The following is a 16,220-nucleotide window of genomic DNA, read 5'->3' on the forward strand; positions in this document are numbered from 1 at the left end:
TGGTGTTTTTCTTCCCAAGTAAGCATTATGCATGATGGTGCCCAGCTTTTCTGGAGATGGCTGAACACCTGCCTGCCCATGGGAAGCAGTGGATAAATTCCTTGTTTTGCTTTGCTTGTGTGTGGCTTTTACTTTACTTATTAAACTGTATTTATCTCAACCCATGAGTTTTCTCACTTTTACTCTTCCAATTCTCTTCCTCAACCCAATGTGAGGGAGTGAGCAAGCAGCTACATGGTGCTTAGTTGCCATCTTGAGTTAAACCATGACAAGAGATTACTTGCCCTTAATGCTCAGAGTATATGTTATGTTTTCTTTTGATTTCATCTGGCCAGAGCTTCCAGCCATAACTCTTCTTGTTGGTCATACTTGTTTGATTAAAGATTATTTCAACATCCATCTTTTCACTTGAATAAACACATTGAGTTTCAAGTTTGTGAAGGTAGAATAACTTCTCTAGCTCTCAGATAATATTTTACTCTTTATCCTCATTTTCCTTTACTTTTTTTTTTTTTTTCCAGCATCTCAACATCTTGTTTAAAAACCTGACCATAGATCCATGTGCCATGTTCTCTTATCAGTCTTACAGCGTACACACAGGAGGGAACTAACTTCTATTTCCTACTTATCACTGACCTGTTTGTGTACCTGGGGACTTCATAAGTCATCTGGCCTCAACATCACTGCAGTCAATTTTCATGAGCTGTAATGAGTTTCCATGTCCTATGTCTTATGTTCTCTGCCTTGTATCTACAGTTCCTTTCCACATACTTCGTAAACTCTACTAAGGCATTCTAACTTTTTATAGAATACTACAATTCTCCCTTGATGAATTTACCATACAGGAATAAACTTAATATATTCTGTGCTCCAAAAACTAATCTGAAAGTGACTTCTCCATAAAATATGCAATGCTCTTGAGAGAGGGATTTTATGAAGAAATGTTGATGCCTCCGTTCTTTCTTCCCTCTTCTACCCATTTTTTGACAGAACAATACAAAAGCAAAACAGCCAGAATGAAACAGCCAGAATGAAGTCAGATTACAGGATAGTGGAGAGAAGTTTTTGATCTTTTCAGTTTTTTCCTTTTTACTCCTTTTGTCTCCTTTTTTTTTCCTAGTTTTATTTTTCCATTTTCAAAAAATGTCTACAGGATAATCTAATATGTATATTATATGTATAATAAATGTATATGTGATCAACTCTGAGAGAAGCAAAAAGGTGGGGACGATTTTCCATAAGGAAAATAGAACAGAAGAGAGCTTGTAGAGGGGCAGAATAACAAGGAATAAGCACAAAAGATACAAGAGATCACCAAGAGAATCAGACTGAGAAGAATAAGAAGTAGAAGAGCTTTGTCATGTCAGAGCTACTCAGAAGAAAGAAACTCTTATGTATCTTCTCAGAAATAGCTGAATTGCTGACAGTGAAGGCAGAGGAGTGGAATGTTTTGGGGCTGCTGGTCTGGTTTTGCAGATTGAGGTGGGAGCAGAATTCCTTGGAATTCTTTCCAGATAGAGACAAAAATCCCAGTGCTGAAGAGGGGCTCAAGGCTAGCATGAGGACAGGAATGTACCCTAAACTAACCCTTGAATACTAAATGCCAGCAATTAGGGTTGCAGATTGGCTCTTCCCCGGAAAGGGACTCTGAAGCTGTGACACCCCCTGATTACATCTCTGTGCCTCTCAGAGCAAACCTGACTTAGGTCACAAACAGCAAGAACTCTTTCCATGGAGTTGCCAACCTCAGCAATCTAAGCTGCTACTAAACCTCATTCCTTAAAGCCTCGACTATAACAAAGAAATCAACAAAATTCCTGTAGATTTCAGTAAATACAAAATTTCAGCCTCTATACATTTATGTTGTACTATTGTTAAGAAAAGTTCTATAAGCACGGCCAGTTACAGGTGAAAATAACCCAGTTCCCTTCTGTTTTCCTTTGTTCTGCATTTAGCAGGGATGAAAACCAGCGGCACTGTCTAGCTAGTGAGGGGGGAACCAAACACTGTGTGACAAAATATACCCAGGCAAGACAGTGTTTTTGCATACGTGCTTTTCAGCAGAGGTGACACAATGTTGACAGAAAGCTAAGAGTTACACTCCTGAGCTTTCCATAATCAGAGTATTTGAAGGGCACACAAGTGAAAGAAGGTGGTGTTTCCATTTTTTTTTCATGCCATGCACACATAAGGACCTCTCCTTGTTCACCTGGTGTAGCTAGGAAGTGACTCTCCAGAATTTATTAGTTCAGTTCCCTTGTACATCATCTGGGAATCAAACTGCTTTTGTTTGCATTTTTTAATTTTAAAGGAGAAGTGTGCCATTTAAATGTTGGCTTTGTGTGTGCCTGTGTCTGTGTGTAAATCTATGTAGAAAAGCTTAGGATAACTGTTTGAATACTAGGCAACAAAAGCAAAAAGACAACCCACTCCCTTCACTAAGGTTACAGAAAAGCACGACAAGGAGCAAATACCAAAGCTGTACTTGACACCAGTTTCTGGATACTGGTTCTAAACTGTCAGTGAACATTACACCAGATAAGCCATGAGCCTAAGCCAAAGCCTAGAGAGTTAAAAGGTCAGGAAGGTAAAGAGACTCAGGGCCACTGCAAGCTTTATAAGTCAGTAAAAGAATTTTAAAGCCATATGCTGCTTAACAGGCACCAGGGTAGAGGAAACATGAGACTGGAGAAATATGATCTGTAGATCAAGTCCTAGTAACAATTCTGGCAGCAGCAACATTCAAAACCATCTGCAGCCAGTTTAGCAAACAATCTGGAACACCACCAGGAACAAATTAAAATAGTCAATCCTGGAAGTCATGAAAGCCTGTATGAACAAGAGCCTGAGCAAATGAAATGGTGTTTTCTTCAGACTATCTTGCAATATTCTCAAAAACATCAAAAGAATTTTTTTGCCCTCTCTTTCATGTGAAGACAAAAAGCTGAAAGGAGAGTCATATGAGTAAGCAGAAAGAAACACGTTTCGGCACCAGAGCTCCAAAGCAATCAAAATGCCACAGATTTCACTGGCAGCAATATTAATACAAGTCAGGAAGAGTCCTCCTGTACGCTGCAGGGCCTCAGACCCGGATATTCCATAACACTTTGCGCCACATGTTGAGAGCAGGAGCTGGGAAGCAAGTGTGCTGAGAAATCCCACGGAGAGGGGTGTGGGTGAGAAAACTGGCTAGCATATGTGGTGCTGCGACATATAGCAACTGAACTCTCACTACATGGATCTCATTGTGCAGCACCTCCCAGCAAGTGAAAAAGCAATGTGCATGTGTGTAAGAGGTTAGGAGTTTAGGATGCAGTGCCAACAGGAAACGGAAAGGGGGAGAGAAGTAGAAAACCAGACTGTTGCAGAAACTGCAAGGAAACACACCTCCACTAATGCTATCCAGAGAGGGGCATTGCCTCGGCAATTGTCTGGGGTGGCAAACTGTCAAAGAGAAGAACGTGAGAGAAAGTGTCTCACAAAGGCCCACGCACTGGACACAGCACAGTCAGGGATCTCTGTTTTGGGCTAGATTAGCTCTTTTTGGGGACTTATGTCTGCTAAGTTTCACTCCTGGCGCGAGAGGCAGCTACCACTCCATCTGCTCCACCGCCATCCCACCACTCTGCTCCAGCATCACCCCAATGTTCTGCTCCAGCAGAGGACAAAGCCCTTCCCACTTACTGCTCCAACTCACCTTCCTTTTTGCCTGAGAAAAGAGGGTAAGGGTTTTAGTTGTGCGTTTGTCTGGATTTTTTAAGCAAAAGGAAAGCCAAGTTCAGTTCAAATTCCTGGCACTTCAGATTCTCGATGGTTTAGCTGAATATGAGGAGTGATAGGAGAGCTCTTTTCACAGAGCAGTTTGACCCACCCGCACAGATGGAGACACAGAACATATGATCTGGGCCAGGTTCTTGTTCAGACACTGCATGATGTGAACAGGCAAGCTTCATGCAGTGTCTATGAAAAGGAACATGAGCATGATATTAGCTTTTTCTTGAGCAGCCAGAAGGACAACATGAGAATAAAAAAATAACTTCAGATTAATCCTTCTGTGACTCTCTTGTTTTAATCATTCTCTTCTCAGCTTTGTTGCTCTGGAATTAATAGATATTAAAGTAGAATTTTTCCCGCTTTAATTGCAGATATAAGTCCTATCTTCTTTGCCTTTGACTGGCAAGGGTGAGATTGAACCCTGAGGAGGTGTTGTGTTCAGGTGTTGCTGTTGCAATAGGATAACTTTGATGGAACTGGCTCATTCCCAAGCCCTGCTGCAGCTTCACTTGACCAGGAGAAGAGCGTTAAGCTTCCAACACAGCCATGGCTGGTCTTGCACTCAGCTACAAAGACCTGCATAGCTCCCGCTGGGTGATTCATTGCCTTTCTCTCTCTGTTGGCTATGTCATGGCCACTCTTAATCTAGCCCTAAATCTGCAGTCAGAACAAAATAAAATAAAATAAAAGAGTGATTTATATACAAGAAAGCATTTTCTGACAGACTGGGGTAGAGGAGGGGAAGCAAAGCAGGCACCTATAAAACACTATTTCAATTTGTGTATCAAGACTTTTATTAGCAGAGCGGATGGCAAGCGGCACTCCAGGCTGATGAAGTTCACAATAAAAAAACCATAGAGACTGTTCTCTGGCTTTTTAATTGTCCTTTCTAAATCACCCATGGTATGGATTTTGGAATTAAGTGGTTTAATAGCTGACTCAACTGAATGGTTTTGATGATGGTTTTATTCAAATGAAGGACAGGCTGCGCCTGCAGCGTGAGCAGTGGAGAGGCTGGGGAGGGGAAGGCGCCGATGAAGACAGGAACGACGGGGTGCCAGGAAGCATTTGTGCCCCACACAGAGGCCAGTGGCCCCCTAGAGCCCACCTGGCTCCCAGGCAGCTGGACCGTGGCCTCCACAGGCCCTTGCTGCTCCCAGACAGCAGCATGGTAGGAGCGGCGAGGGCCCCTGCCTGGGCAGAAGCGGGGAGGGGGCTTATCTTCATCACCCGCCAAGGACATGGAGCTGCCTGTTTTGGTTTTCCCCTATGGATGAAAGGAGCAGGACAGGGTTGGTGGCTGTGGGACTCCAGGGACAGGCAGCTGCCTGAACTCCATTGCAGGCTGGCAACATTCTCATTGATACTGTGGGGGAGAGCCCAGGGAGCCGGGCAGGGGGGAAGTAAAACGTGCAGCTCTTTGAGGTTCTGAAACCCCAAGATTGTTCAGTCCTACCCAGCAAGAGAACAAAGATAGGTTTAAAAATAGAAGGGAAGCCTTGTATTCATTCTCACTTGTATTCTAGTTCCTCATTTCTTGCCTAACCTGCAGTACATCCCTATAGCTCCCTACAGCACAGCTATTATGTGAGAACACAAGCCCACACTCACTGGGGTCAATACCAGAGCAGACAGAGAGGGCAAGAAGATGTGTGCCAAGAAAACACTTGGTGAAAACCAGAACTCGAGTTCATGCACCCTGTCCTTCCCTCCTCCTAGCAGGAGAAGGAGGGATACAATATTTGTTCATGAGGGTCACTAAAGATGCCTACCCAAACTTTGCCGTAGTCTGTCTGGTTTAAGCAATATTCTGAATAATGAATAGGAAACCCTAGATTCCTTTTAAGGCCCCAAGAGGGGAAGTGGTTGCTCATTAGATATCTCAACTTGCCAGAAAAATTCTGCCTCTGGAGATCTTCAAAGCCCCTTACCTCTCTTGGTCACCTATTTAGGGAATACAAGCACTGAGTTTAGCAGGACTGTTTCATTAGGTACCTACACCATGGTTCTACATTTGGCAGGCAGTGCCAGATCTGTCATGCTCCATCTTTTGCAAAAGATTGGTTTTAAACTTAAAAATGCTTTATTCATGTTTATATCTATTTTTCTTTGAAAGTACAGAGGACTTGGAGTCAATAAAATAAAGCTGTGAAAATAAAGATGAGTACCATTTCTTATTTTTCCTGTAACTCCCATAATATCTAACAAGCTATAGAAAATGAACAGTTTCCACATCTGCTAAATCTCCAGCAAATTAATTAAAGAAGTAGAAATAAAGATAAAAACACTTAAGAACTTTTACCTGGTATCATTGTATTGTTTTGTTCAAGGCAGGAAGGCCCCAAAACTTTGGAAAACCAATAAATCACAATACTTAGGGTAGATTCAGTGGTCCATGAGATATAGCAAGTCCTCAGGAACAAGACATAAAATAAATTGAAAAAAAGAAAGGAAACCGTAGCTGGGGTTCTTTCAATTTTTACTGAAAAGGATATTCTGCTTACAGTTTTCAGCACAAACTGGCCAGCATGAGAGGTGACGTTTTTTTCCTACTTGTCTAAAAAAGGAGTATATTTTCTTATATTTTCTGTATATGTCAAGAAAGGATGAATGAACTGTGAATGTTTTTTTAAGAGGGAAATGGACGACACAAGTAAGATTAGGCAGGGCTATGTCCTGAGTGGTGACCAGGAGGGAGAGTGTCTCCCCCCACCTCACAGACACATGAACAATTCCTCACTGATATTAAGAGATAATTGAGATTCTCATACCCCAAGAAGAGGGGCACCAGAAACCCCAGTAGGAAATTCATAGACAAATGAAGTCTCACCCCAAAATACACAACTGCATGACTGCAGCAGGTGCATTCTGTGTTCATAGAAACACTTCATGAATCTTGGATGAAAGTCTGAGGATGAATGTAAAAAAATATTCTTTATTCTTTATTCTTTATTCTTTATTCTTTATTCTTTATTCTTTATTCTTTATTATACTCTATTAGTAACATTGTTTCATTGCTAGGAAACAATTATTGAAAGAATTTAAAATTATTGTAATTAAGTACTTATGAGCCCATTGATTAAGAAGTATCCTAATCATATCATATTTTTAATGGAAAATCTGTTCTATGGAAGAAATACCCACTCTTTTCTGAAAATTCCCTAGTTTTCTGACCCCCAGAAGGTACAATTAAGATTTAAACTATCCAGAGATTTGCTATTGAGTAACTTCACATTAAAGCACTGTGTACTGACGTCCATTAATCAAAATCATTCCATCACCATCAATCACCTGGTAAAAGAAATAATACTGTTACTGTAACAGCACATGATCAATATCTTCGGCTCTGAAGATAAATCTCATTTCAGTAAATCCCTTGACTGTCTGACAGCAGGAGACTATTACTCTATGAAAATATTCTGTTTCATTCAGTTTATCTCTTTATTTAAAGTTTATAGCTGTTTTAGTAAAAGTATGTCTGGGAAGGCAATTTCTTATGCAAAGCTGAAGCTAACTAGTGGCAGAAATGAAAGGTACTCTGTGATAGAAAAGAAAGGAAGGTGGAAAAGCTTCTTTCCCCTGTCCCTGGGTGTTACCTCCTGCTTATACAACTCCTCACACTCCCATTCTCAATAGAGATGCTTTGCACTGTTTATCTAGAAGGTTTGCCTTTTAAAATGGAGTTTCTACCCCCACCTAACTTTACTTCAATTTAAATTAAAACTACTAAACAACAACAACAGAAAAATGTAGAAAGACAATGAAAGTAGCAGCTCAGAAATTAGTTCTGACAAAATATTTCATAATTTCTTTGGAACATTTTTGTAAGCTTAAAATACCTGCTATATTTAATAGAAAATAGAGATATCTTGGAAGTAAAAAATTCTTTGTTAGAATAAACAACAAGCTTATCAATGTTTCTTGAAATAATATTTTGAAAGATATTTCTATTCTATTTCTTCTCAGGTGCTCTAAATATTCCACGGGCAAGTGGGAAATTTCACTCCTTGAGCAGAGTAAAATCCTACCTAGCACAAAAATCAGTGTCAAAACCTCTGTCAATTTGAATGGTGCAAATACAGTGTCCAACAATTTGAATTTCGTTTATTGTAGTTATTTCCCTGGCAAATACTTTCCAGGTTAAAACCATAAACTTTCTGATTTCTGTATAAAATCTGTTTTGCTGTAAGAAGGCCTCCATAACATTATAGAGTAGAAATATTTTATATATGAGTTGCTTCAGTTCAAACTTAAAATACAGGTTTTTTCTTGGCAGAAAATCCATATAAGGCTAAAAAAAAAAAAAAAATAAAAAAAAGAAAAGCAAAACAAAAAACTGTTAAGACAATTAGCAGCATGAAGTTGAAATTATTTATAAAAATAGAGGAGTACAGAGAGGCTGTGGTTCTGAAAATTTACAGCAAGTGAAAAAGCTGTGGATCAAGTATCCAAATTCTCCAAATTCTCCTTCCAGATAGTGAAATGGGGGCCATTCATCATTCCATTAGACAATTCACATGATATATCTCCAATTATTTCCAAGATATAAATGGATATAAAGCTTAGTGTACTCTGTGAGGTTTCAAGACAGCTTTAATTGATTTCAGTGGGAATTGCATTTATATATCTAAGGGGAGAATTGAGCTGCCCATATTTAAAATGCAGAATTTCAATATGCTTAAATAATGCAAGAATCTGAAAGAATGGTCAGCTTAGGTTTTTCTCAAGAGACATGAGGATGTTGCAGCTTACATAAGGTATGCAACAGTAAGATCTGAAAAGATGGGTATTCACATGAACAGAGATTTTTAAGTGCGGTGACACAATTTGGATAGAAGGCCTACATTTCAGATATGAAAATGTTCCTGAGATTGGGCTGGTTTCATTTTGGACATATTTCTGAAAGAAATAACAAAACGTGTTGGGAGAATTAAGGGTTAAGGACTGCTGCATATTTATTTGGAGCAGCTTAGTAGGCTGATGTGTCCTGCCTTCATGCCCTCTGCAAGCAATGGCAATGTACGTGCAGTAATAAGCATCCTTTAGGGCCAAGGTATTTCAGCCAGCTCTGGGAAGAGCACTGTGTTGTCCAGCAGTATTGTACTGAATTCAATTTGGGAACAGAGAATCTGCATCTCCTTCAGTTCAAAATATTCTCCGCACTTTTTTTTTATCTTCAGGACAGGGAAGGCAGAAGAAGCAGCAGCATCTCAGACCTCTCTCACTGATTTACTAAGCCACATATTTTTTGGATTTGGCAAGATGGCTGCAGGTTGTTCACAGAAGTGTGTGTGTAGGGGGGTGCTAATCGGGTGAACTGTGCGATAGCCAGGGAGATTAGCACTTCTTACCGTAAGCATTTGTGCATTTTATCCTAAGCAGATGCCAAGTCAGTGGGCACCAGGACAGCAAGCAGTAGTTATTATTTCCTGTTGAAATGCTTTTCTCAGCATAATGTACAGTCAGTAGAATTACTCATTTATGTCAGTATGGTTAGTGTCTTTTGAGTATTAACTGAAGCAAGTGTACTCTGCTTAATTTCAGTCTTGCCAAGGAACCTTATTTCATGCTACATTCATCTTGCAAGAAAATTCAAACCATATTTTAGAAGGAAAGCTTGTCTGTTCCATTTTACCCTCTTGCATTTAGTCACTTGACTCTCTTTAGCTCACTGCCGTCTCACAAAATCTCCTTTGGGCAGCGGTAGCATAGTTAAAAGCTCAAAGATTTATGACTTCAATTGTTTAGCTCGCTGGCAATAATGCATCATGACAGAAGCAATTGTTGGAACAGGCAGCTATGATGCCATTCTTTTATGAAAAACTGTAGTTGGAGATAAGGAAGGCAAAAGAAGTCTCTTGTGAATCTTACTATCCTCTGGAAATTATTGCAAAAAGATTTGCAGTTTCTCTATAGACTATGGCTAGAGTTCATTGATCCACAGACTATCATCCTGAATAGCAGATTAAAAACAGATGGCCGTAGATCTGCTCTTGGCTACAAATCTCCAAAGAAATGAGAGGGAATACAGTGGTGACTGACCACAAAATGAAAGCATAGAAGGGATTTTTCTTTATGTTTCTTTAATTCCCTCTTTGGTTCCTCTGTAGTCCCATACAAAGTCCATTGTAGTTAAAACTCAAATAATATAAACCCAGAGAAGGTATGCAAAGTATACTGAAGTGGATCAAAATTATACAAAATATCCTAAAAATACACTACGAAGTCTTTTATGTGGGGCCTTTGTTAGGTTATTGTGCTGGAGTGGAGCATTGTCAGTGAAAAGAGTCTTTGTATAAACTGACTTGAACTGACAATAATCCATTTACTTTAGTGGCTTGGGTCAAGTGAAGAGTAAGAATAAATTATGTGTCCTCATAAAAGTGAGAAGTATACTCTACAAGCCAAGGCAATACAGAGGATGAACCTCTGAATATTTTAATTGTCGTATGCATATTAGTTAATGTAATAAGTAATGTTAATCCTTATACATATAAGTGCAACCTCACAGACCAAGATTTTCCATCTTCTTTTTTCATTGTTTTTAATTCCATTTATTGTGAAGCACCATTCAATTTTAAGTATTTTTTTTTCCTTTTTCTCTTCTCTGAATTAAATGAAATTTTGTGCTGAAATTCCGAAGTTTCTCATGGAATAAAAATTCCAGAAAATTTTAGGACACATTCATTGAAGCAATCTATTTCAGCAGTCTATCTGGTATTATTTAATTCTGACCTCAATAACATCAGTCTAACAATATAAAAATCCCTTAACTTAAAATTGTAAGAATTTTGAGTTTCCAGTTATCATTTTTTGATGTTTTGTTTAGACTTTATAATAAAATGTTGATTACATGTAATACAATATTCAAGGCCTGTGAATAGGATACTAAATTAAACCAATTAAAGAAGCAATAAATCTTGTTTTAACTTTTTTAATGGTACGTTTTCTCAAAGTCAACAGATCAAATATTTTTAAGATAATGAAACTGTACTTTTATGAGGAAGCTGTTCTGTAAAATTGTTTTCAGGCAGTGTTACTCTTAGATAGCAAGTCACAAAACTGGTTAGTCAGTGAAATTCCAAGAGAGTTTGTTATTCAGTTCTAGTTCAGTTTTTTTAAACATTTTCAAACACAAATCAAGTGCAAACAGTTTTCAGCAGAAGTCTACTTAATACCAACAAACTAATTGAATCAATAATATGAACTACAACAGTACAACAATACATGAATTGTGTAATCAATGTTATTGTTATAAGAATCTGTTTCTGTGCTTAGATTGAGTATTTTTAATTTAATTCTTAGAAATAGTGTGCAAGCACAGCTGTGAGTACTTCAAACTCACTAGGAATGAAGCAGAGCATCTGTAGAGGTCTGTTGTTCAAATGTTAGCAAGAATTAGATACAAAATATTGACCAAAACTCATATTTTTTAAATATTGACAATCCATGAAATACATAGACTGATTAATTGGATTTTCTGTTTATCATAGTTAGAAGATGAAAAAAAAAAAAAAAAAAGATCATCCCAGCTCAGTTAATGTTCCTGGAGCACCACCAAAGTATTGGAAGGTGTTAACCCTTCACAGCCTGCCTGTGTTATTGTCTCCTGGAATGGGTAACAACTTGGAAACATGACACCTCAAAAGTTTTGGTCAAAACAGCTCTGTCTTCTGAATTAAATTCTGGATCTTGTAAGCAGCTAAAACATCAGATGCAACTCAGACTGAGCCTTTGGAAGAAAGTTAAAGATTTTCAGCTGAACAGCCACTGAGGCTCTTGCCTCCCACAAATTAAACTTGCTTTTCCCCAGTGGATTGTAATTTCATTTACATCACTGTTATTCTCCACCAAAATGGAAGGATGTCATTCTCATTTACATCAGGCTAAACTGACAGTTTTCTTTCAAAATGTTTTCCCCCGTGAAATATGATTTTGCAATTAACATCAAAGTTTTACTAAAATACTTCAAAAATGTTCATATTTTTAATTAATGGTACAAAAATTCAAATGGAAAATCTAAATGTATTTTCTGCCTACATGTGTACAAAAAGCACTTTACTTTCATGTTTTAGTCACCAAATCAATGTAACTGGTGGAAGAAGCTGGTTTTAGTTTTGTTTTTTTTGTTTTGTTTCATCAAAACAACTTATTTCCCCTCCCCAAATCATCCTAAAAGAATGAAAACATTGTTTTCAGAATAAAACATAAGAATTAATTTATTCTGACATACTTATCCTCTCTTTAACTATCTCTGTTTTATAACGCTTCTGGGTAGCGTCAGAATTCACCCTCTGGTCAGGGCAGGGAATATCTCAGGCACATCAGCTCTCCTTCAGGGCTCAATCCATGAATCTGGCGCTTCTTCTACTATATTTTTGATGGCCAACAAACTGATTCCTTGTGTCTCAGGGATGCTCTGTCTTTTCTGCCACTGCAAGGACTCATTTGCCTCAAATCCCAGACTGGAAAAGGCGACACCATTGCCTTTATTCCAGAACTGAACTTTTTAAGGACCCCTGGCAAAGAGTATCTTTAATGGTTATTTCAGTTTTGGTGTTATGATTAATATGGAACTCAGTTTTTGGAATATAAAAAGAGATTAAGAGACTGCCTCTTTTCTGGAGAATTGCTTAGCACATGTGTATGTGAAAGTTACTATTTAGACAACAACATGTTAAGATGTCAAAAAACAGCCTCCTCCAAATATTGAGGGTAGTGCTTGTGTATTTAGGAAATGTTGGGCATTTTGTAGTGAAATGTATTGAGGAACTTACTAGTCCAGTTCAGTAAGTTTGTGGAAAGAATGCTAATTCTGATGTATTAATCCTATAACATAATAAATTCCCTTTTCATCCTCATGAACTAAGTTAGGTCTACAAGTCCATAAACGTAAGCAAGAAGTCACTCACACTGGCTGGACAGAGTCTGAAAAATGGAAACTCATAATCTATTGATTTCTCTGTTGGCAAATAAGTCCAGTCCTTCAATACAAAATATTAGACAATTTGGAGTTCAGCTAATTTGAACTCTGTGGAGGAGCTGGACAGCAGTGAAAGTCTTTCATTAAAGCCAAGTCAGCCAAGTTTGCAACGCCTCTTTGATTAGCAAAAATGGCTTTGCATGTTATTCCTTAGAGTGCTTCCTCAAGGTCTCATTTCCCTAATTTTCTAAATGTGGGCTTACTAACTCTTCTCTTACTGACTTCTTGTCACTGGTGCAGTAATGAGCACTCTCCCTCCCTGGCTGTGTTGTTACCAGGCACAAAAAAACATTGTAATGCACTCTCCTTTCTTATAACATTCTCTTGTCTGTTTGATACAGTATCACTGTGCAAAGGAAAGACTGATCCCCTATCATGCCTACTACTGTATTTTTCGGGAGTTTTTTTCCCATCTGTATTTCCAGGCTCAGGCATGGCATTACATTTCCATGGAGATCTCAGGTAGAATTTTGAATACTCCCTCAAGCCTCCAGACCTTTCTGATCTAGTGTCTGTCTCAGAGTATCATGGGTCCAATTGTTAAGAAGTATTTTAAACAAAAAAATCCTCTTCAGTAGCCCAGGCACAAATCCTGAAGAGTTTGTTCTGTGAACAATGAATGTGAACAATGAATCAAAACATCCTGCTGTTAAAATCACTATTGTAGCACCATATTTTTAAGGATAGCTACTACTTTTCTGTAATTTATGTCTTATGCTCTGCAAAAGCAGGTAACTGTTCAAACAAGAATGGCAAGGAAGGTTGACTAGCAGTTCCTGTCTCCAGAGACTAATTGATGTTACTCATTACACTGTTGTACAAAGAAGGAAATTAGGAAGTCATATTAGTTTTAGTTTTGTCTAATACCCATCATAGAGAAGGGTCAAAGAAGAATGAATGCCAGTGGAAACATTGGACAGGAAAAAATATTCACAAGATCAAAATGAAAAAAAAAAAATAAATTGCAAAAGAGGTTATGTATTTGTGTATGTTGCAAGTGATATTACAGACTACTAAGACTAGGGAGGACTGAGATGTATTCAGACTACATATTTTGGTCTATAGTACAGACACAGATGCATAGAATTATACCTGCCTTCAAGAAAACTGGTGACAGAATCAATCTCACAAGGTAGAGATGCTAAGTCATGGTTCTACATACATTCTGCAGGAATGACACATGGGGAAAAGTAAACTGTCTGAATAGGGCTCCTACATCATTCTATAGGCTGCCCAGCGAGCCAGACAGCCTTTGCTTCACTCACTGATAAGTGTCTTGAACTTGAGCTCCTGTTGGTCATGCAAGTCCGTTTGAAGCACTAGAGTAATTGGTCAGAATATGTCTTGTTCCCACTAGCCAGTTGTGTGACCAACTTCAAGGAGAAATATCTGCACTGAGAAGTCTGTCGACAAAACCAGTGCGAAGTAATCTGTTGCAACCTCTACATGCAGATATAGGTCTGACCAGGGATAATGAACTAATTCTTTCCAGGACTGAGACAAATGCTGGCAAACCAGAGATTTGCACTGATTTTTTTTCTTTTGCTGTGTTTTTGTAGGCAGCAGGCTGGCTGTGGGCTGATCTGAAGTAACCATTGAATTTAACTTAAGCAACTACCTATTTAGAGGGAATGCAAAAAACCTCAACCTGGTGAATTTATCACATTTTTGCATTTATTACGTTGTAGGAGAAATCAGATGACATCACAAATACAAACATGAGACACTCCTCCACAAGGATTTTAAGGGACAGAAGTATTTTCAATAGTAGGACATCTGATTAAAGGCTTTTAGAAAAACCTTTCCCTCCTTCTTTTGGCTTTACGTCTATTTTGAATCATAACATGGCTATTTTGCCCTTCAGTCCTTCTATTGTCTCTGGTTTTATCTGGAAGTATGTTTCATCAGATAGGAGTGTCCCATACAAGAGGAAAAGAAAACATTTTTGCTTGTTCAAAGAAAATTCAAAGGTTTGACTGCAGAATGCAAAAGGGTCTGATGACATTTTATAGCAGCCAGCAAATCATGCTGTCATGCATAGGGAAAAAGCCACTAAAATATCCCCAGCTAAAATATCACAAAATTATGTAGAGCTCAATCCTAGGGAGCCATCTGCCATGTGAAAGCTCCACTGATTTCTAAAGGCGTACATTGCAGGCAGGCTTGCAGGACTGGACGCATAATTTGTCCCTTTCAGAAACTGTAGCTGTCGAAAAGAAGCCTTCATCAAAAACATTTGAGTGGCAGAGGCTGCCTGAAAAATGTCTGTGAATTCAATTGGGCAAAAACACCCATCACATACCCTCAAAAGGAGTTTGTGTGCTGGCTGAAAATGAACCACAACTACAGGTATAGAAATCAGCTACCCATGTAAGATCTGAACCTGCCATGTGTATGCGTGGAAAATTGCCCTGCTCTCAAGGAGTTTTCTGTTCAGAAAGTGTACAGATAAGGTTTCTCCTCAGTAATTCTCCATTTCTGAATTATAGGTTCTTCAAAACAAAAGGTAAATAATGCCAGACCATGTGGAGGAATTTTTGACATACATTACACATATATGGAGAGATGTATATACATATATATGTATAATGTTTTATTATTTCCTTTCATTTCCTCCTGGAAACGGTGCTAAGGCACATGGAAAATAAGGAGGTTCCTGGTGACAGCCAATATGGCTTCACTAAGGGGAAATCATGCCTGACAAATTTGGCGGCCTTCTAGGGTGGGGTTACAGCACTAGTGGATAAGGGAAGAGCAACTGATATCATCTACCTGGACTTATGCAAAGTATTTGACACTATCCCACACAACATCCTTGTCTCTAAATTGGAGACCGGAGAAAGTGACATTCCTTAGGATTTGGCATTGAGACCGGCACTGTTTAATGTCTTTGTCAGCAACATGGACAGTAGGACTGAGTGCACCCTCAGCAAGTTTGCAATCAACACACTGAAGGGAAGGGATGCCATCCAGAGGGACTTTGGCAGGCTTGAGAGATGGGCCTGTGCGAATCTCATGAAGTTCAACAAGGTCCTGCACATGGGCTGGGGCAATCTCAAGCAAAAATACAGGCTGGGCAGAGAATGGATTGAGAGCAGCCTTGAGAAGAAGGACTTGGGGGTGTTGGTTGCTGAGAAGCTCAACACAACCCAGCAACATTCACTTGCAGCCCAGAAAGCCAACTGTATCCCAGCCTGCATCAAGAGGAACATGGCCAGTAGGTTCCAGGAGGTGATTCTTCCCCTCTACTCTGCTCTGATGAGACACCACCTGGAGTACTTCGTTCAGTTCTAGGGCCCTCAACATAAGAAGGATGTGGACCAATTGGAACAAGTCCAGAGGAAGGCCATGAAGACGTTCAGTCAGCCGGAGCACCTCTCCTATGAAGACATGTGAGAAAGTTAGGATTGTTCATCCTGGAGAAAAGAAGACACTGGGAAGACCTTTTAGCAGCCTTCAAGTA

General features: G+C 39.0%; 1 protein-coding gene across 1 annotated transcript in view; it reads right to left on the reverse strand.

Annotated features, from left to right (window-relative positions):
* Nucleotides 1-3,589: 3,589 nt before the first annotated feature.
* Nucleotides 3,590-16,220, reverse strand: part of SLC26A7 (solute carrier family 26 member 7) — a gene marked incomplete at its 3' end in the record, with an annotated part of 90,163 nt that continues 77,532 nt past the window's right edge. Inside the window, exons 18-19 of the mRNA XM_080364117.1 lie at nucleotides 4,883-5,041; nucleotides 3,590-3,709 (exon numbers count right to left, since the gene is read on the reverse strand). Of these exons, the coding sequence (XP_080220243.1) occupies nucleotides 3,590-3,709; nucleotides 4,883-5,041 (279 nt within the window). The remainder of the gene's footprint in view (nucleotides 3,710-4,882; nucleotides 5,042-16,220) is intronic.

This window comes from Nesoenas mayeri (assembly GCF_963082525.1).
Source record: "Nesoenas mayeri genome assembly, chromosome: 2".
Lineage (NCBI taxonomy): Eukaryota > Metazoa > Chordata > Aves > Columbiformes > Columbidae > Nesoenas > Nesoenas mayeri.